This window comes from Dipodomys ordii, unplaced genomic scaffold (genome assembly GCF_000151885.1).
Source record: "Dipodomys ordii isolate 6190 unplaced genomic scaffold, Dord_2.0 Scaffold24, whole genome shotgun sequence".
Classification (NCBI taxonomy): Eukaryota; Metazoa; Chordata; class Mammalia; order Rodentia; family Heteromyidae; genus Dipodomys; species Dipodomys ordii.
Genome location: NW_012267240.1, coordinates 7,005,626 through 7,010,633, shown reverse-complemented (window position 1 = coordinate 7,010,633; position 5,008 = coordinate 7,005,626). Strand labels below are relative to the sequence as shown.

The 5,008-nt window shown below is 37.6% G+C and overlaps 1 protein-coding gene across 1 annotated transcript in view; it reads right to left on the bottom strand.

The window, feature by feature from the left end:
- Mastl (microtubule associated serine/threonine kinase-like) overlaps positions 1 to 5,008 on the bottom strand; it is a 58,739-nt gene that overhangs the window by 33,926 nt on the left and 19,805 nt on the right. The window contains exons 3-5 of the mRNA XM_013014590.1: positions 4,596 to 4,695; positions 4,299 to 4,471; positions 679 to 1,818 (exon numbers count right to left, since the gene is read on the bottom strand). Of these exons, the coding sequence (XP_012870044.1) occupies positions 679 to 1,818; positions 4,299 to 4,471; positions 4,596 to 4,695 (1,413 nt within the window). The remainder of the gene's footprint in view (positions 1 to 678; positions 1,819 to 4,298; positions 4,472 to 4,595; positions 4,696 to 5,008) is intronic.

Genomic DNA, 5,008 nt, shown 5'->3' with positions numbered 1-5,008 from the left:
CTGAGGAATCGAACCCAGGGCCTCATGCATGCAAGGCAAGTGCTCTACCACTGAGCCACCTTCCCAGCCTCCCATAAGACTTTTATCTCCAATTAACTACTAAAAAAGCCAGAAGTGGAGTTGTGGCTCAAGTAGTAGCCTTCAGCAGAAGAGCTCAGGGACCATGCCCAGATCCTAAGTTCAAGCCCCAGGACCAGCATAAAAATAAAATTAAAAAATTAAAAAGAATAAGAAATAATCATTACTACTAGATTTATCTTTCTGCATTAAAACTTCCAACAACCCATAGATTATCAACAAGAACAAAACTATATAATTGATACCATGTGGTCTAGCTGAGACACAAACGTCTATCTTCATAGTTTATTTCCCTAATTTTCAAAGAATAACATAGAATGTCATTTCTAAAGAATGACATGATAAGCCGGGCGCTGGTGGCTCACACCTGTAATCCTAGCTACTCAGGAGGCTGAGATATGAGGATCGTGGTTCAAAGCCAGCCTGGGCAGGAGAGACCGTGAGACTCTTATCTCCAATAAACCACCAGAAAACCGGAAGTGGCACTGTAGCTCAAGTGGTAGAGCGCTCGCCTTGAGCTGAAGAGCTGAGGAACAGCGCTCAGGCCCAGAGTCAAGCCCCATGACCGACCAAAAAAAAAAGAATGACATGATAATATACCTGATATGGCATCCAGGATCTTCGCTTTTGAATAGGCGTTACGGCCATGGGATATGAACCACTATAAACACCTGAAACTTCCATTGCATCAAAAGAAGTAATGCTCATCTTGGATGGTTCTGAGTTATTCGATGCATTAATATGACTGTTAAAACTTCGAAAAGCGACAGCATTTCTCTTAGAGAGAGTTAATGTTTTCAACACCTCTGAAGAAGGAGCTAACATTTTTTGGTTACTGTCTTGGACAGCAGGGTTCTCAACATCTTTTGGAAAGTTCTTTTCTTGACAGTTTGGTGATACAATAAGATCTTCAATATTTGATTCTTCAAAAGAGGACTCTTTGATGCTTTTATCTGGATCTAAGGACTGCCTTTCTAATGAACTTTCCATCATAGAAATCCCAGGAAAAGATGAATCTGAGTCCATACATATACTTTTAGGAGCTCTATCATCATCAGAACATAGAGAAGTAGAAATTAGGTCGTCCTTCTGATTCATCTTTTCACAATCTTCATCTAGTTCACACATGAGATTTTTTGCTATCATTGGAATACATAATTTTTCTGGTGTTTGTTGCCTATCAGTAAAAAAATCGACAATGTTCTCCTTATTGGCATAATCATTTTGCTGACTTCTATACAGTGAGAGCTTAAGATTCTGGACTTCAGTTGTTAAGCTTGTACTTTGATCTGTATAGCAATGTGTCATTTCACTATTATGCTTATATTCTACACAATTTTTTTTATTCTGTATGATTTCCTGACAAGGACTAGAGTCAATCAACTGAAAACTTCTTTTTAAATTTCTTTTCCCAAGAGGCTCTTCAGACATACCACTAGAATCCACAGCCCACTGATTTGAGTGGTAGAAGCCAGACTCTTCTTTGTCAGAAGTCATGTTTACATTATTAATGTCCAGTTCTCTTGCTGCCCAAGAAGCTTCCCCAGAGAAGCATTTTTTACCAAGTTTTACATAAGAGTTTCCAGTGGCAGGATTAACATTGCTGTTATGAATGGGAGAAAGGACTAATTCAAGTTCCTTTTTATGGAAACTTTTGGTCTCGATGGCATCCGTGGATTTCATACAGAACTTTTCAACTGTATTCCAACTCATTGCAGAGCCCAATGCCTTGTCACTTTCCTGAGAGGGAGAAAATGCATTTTTTAGTTGCATAAAGCTGATCGTCTTTAACCTTCTAGTCTATAATATAGCACCTATGTGGGACAAATAACTCCATAACCTACTATGTTTCATATGGAGTGAAAGAACAATGATAATAGAGAATTAGAATAAATTACTGCATAAACTTAATACTATTACTTTGAATGAAACATTGGTCAAAATTTAAGTCTATTACCCTCTAACATTTATTTTGATACTGTACTACATGCTGTTAAGTGGAACAAAACAGGTAAATTTGGAGATAAGGCTACATTATCTGTTTGGGAGCCCTTTTTTTGTACTGCAACTCCATTGGGCTTAAGATCTTATCACTGAAAAATCAGAAACCAAAAAAAACTTGTATTACTTTACATTAGCAATAATACCAAAAACAGTAGGAATTAAAAACCATTGCCAATAAGTAAACTGATGATGCACTAGTAACAAAATACTTTCCCTAAAAATGGTCTGAATTCCAACTCTTCCTGGTTACTCATCAGAACTTTGTAAATAATTTTGCAATTTGGTGCATGGTGGCCATGATTTTTATGAGAACGTTCAGTTAGTAGTATGAATCTTCAGCACTCTCTAATAGTCCCTATTTTCAATGTATAAATATGAAATAATAACTGTCACTAACTTATTTAGTAAGAAAAAGAGAGCTTAGTCACAAGCCTGGAAAAAAAATTCCTGAATTAATTAACCATTTTCCAAGCATAAAATGATGAATTTGAGGACTAGTACCAGGATATCACCTGGTTCCTGTGGTTCACTAGACTCCTGTGATATAAGTTATGAAATGCTACAATAATTTCATCAATCTTTTCCTCCAAATGTGGAATGGAAGAAGGTAAAGCTGTATGTAGTTTGAAAACAATATATGATATGCTATGCTTTTTAGAATATAAGGGATGAAATACTATGAACAGAAGTCTATAATCTATCTTACAGCATATTTTTTTTTGGGGGGGGGGTCCGGTCATGGGGCCTGAACTCTGGGCCTGGGTGCTATCCCTCAGCTCTTTAGCTCAAGGCTAATGCTCTACCACTTGAGCCACAGCACCACTTCCAGCTTTTTTCTTATGTGGTGCTGAGGAATCGAACCCAGGGCCTCATGCATGCAAGGCAAGAGCTTTATCACTGAGCCATCTTCCCAGCCCATCTTACAGCATATGTTATTCATATCATAGCTTAAAAAGGGAGAAAAAGGATTTAGAAGCACTACTTTATCTAGGGTTTTTTTTTGTTTTGTTTTGTTGTTTGGTCGGTTGTGGGGCTTGAACTCTAGGCCTGGGCGCTGTCCCTCAGCTCTTCAGCTCAAGGCTAGCGCTCTACCACTTGAGCCACAGTGCCACTTCCGCTTTTCTGGAGATAAGAGTCTCATGGTCTTTCCTACCCAGGCTAGACCTACAGGGGCTAGCTTTGAACTGTGATCCTCAGATTTCAGCCTCCTTAATAGCTAGGATTACAGGCATGAGGCACTAGCTCTTACAGAAACAAATATTCAACAGTAATGAAGAAACCAGAGTGCAGAGAATAAGAAGAAACTATAATCCAAGTTAATCAAATGGAAGGTTTATTCTAACAAGAATGTTCAGCTAGAAGAGCTGAGGGACAGCGCCCAGGCCCAGAGTTCAGGCCCCCCCCCCCAAAAAAAAAAATGTTTAGCTGGGTGCCTGTGGCTCATGCCTGTAATCCTAGCCACTCAAGAGGCTGAGATCTGAGGATCAAAGTTCAAAGCCAGCCTGGGCAGGAAAGTCTGTGAGACTCTTATCTCCAATAAACCACTAGAAAACCGGAAGTGGGCCTATGGCTCATTTTGAGCTGAAGAGTGCAGGGACAGCGCTCAAGCCCCACGACCAACCCAAAAAAAAAAAAGTTTTATCAACATCCAATGAAGGAGACAATATAATTTTACATTTTAGTTTGTATCATCTTTTATAACTATTAGCTTTGATAACTTCAATAATAAAAGGCAAAAATAAAAATAATGTATAAATTAAATTACTTATAAATAAATCCATTCATTTGGCAAGCAGATTATTTTGAAATACCCAACCTTATTATTCTTTGGTCTAAAAGTTAATTGTGAAGATTTGTCATTTCATTAAGTAAAGAATTAGTGGGAAACAATATAGAAGAAGGTAGTAGTTTTAAAATAATATATAAAAAACACACAAAATATTTCAACAAGGTAAGGTCTATATCATGGTAGGGAATTAAAAGGAAACCTAGACGCCTAGAGGCCAAAAACATTTACTATCAATTTGCTATAATTACTTAATCATAATAATGAAAAATGAAATACTTCAACAAGCTATCCAGGAAAATAAATGATTTTTGATAAATCTCAACTGTCATTCATGTAACTATTACAGAATTTGCATGAAAAGGCATGATATTTCTATCATTAACTTGAAAAGCATATTGGTTTGGGGTTAAAATAATTGCCTTCTGACCTGGCTGTCATTTTCCCACTTGGGACTGCTGTGACATTCTGATTCCACACTGGACACAAAGGTGTGGGACTGGCTACTGGCACTAGATGTCCCCAGCCTTTTCCTAGACTGGAGCAGATTAGAAGTTAAACATTTCACAGGCACTCCTGGGTTGGAAGTAAGTGTTTCAAGACCTGTAGAAAAGCAAATATTGAATCATGTTAAAGCTTTCTTAATTCCTTACACAATATGAAACTTCACAGGTAATTATATGATGTACAACATATCAGGACGATTGCTTTCTAAACAAGATCTGACCATTCGGACAGTTGCAAGTGTTTCTAGAATTATTTTCATTATGTTTAGATTCATAAATTGTTACAAATATAAGTACTGCTGTGAATATTTTTAAAAAATTCTTTAAATTTGAAAGTAAAAATCAGGATAAGGGAATTTACAATTAAAAGGAAATCAACTATGAATTATTTATGAACCAACTTGAAGCTATTCTTTTTATTTATTTATTTTTTTGCCAGTCATGGGGTCTGAACTCTGGGCCTGGGCATTGTCCCTAAGCTCTTCAGCTCAAAGCTAGCACTCTACCACTTGAGCCACAGCACCACTTCTGGCCTTTTCTGCTTATGTGGTGCTGAGGAATCAAACCCAGGGCCTCATGCATGCAAGGCAAGCCCTCTACCACTGAGCCACCTTCCCAGGCCAAAGCTATTCTT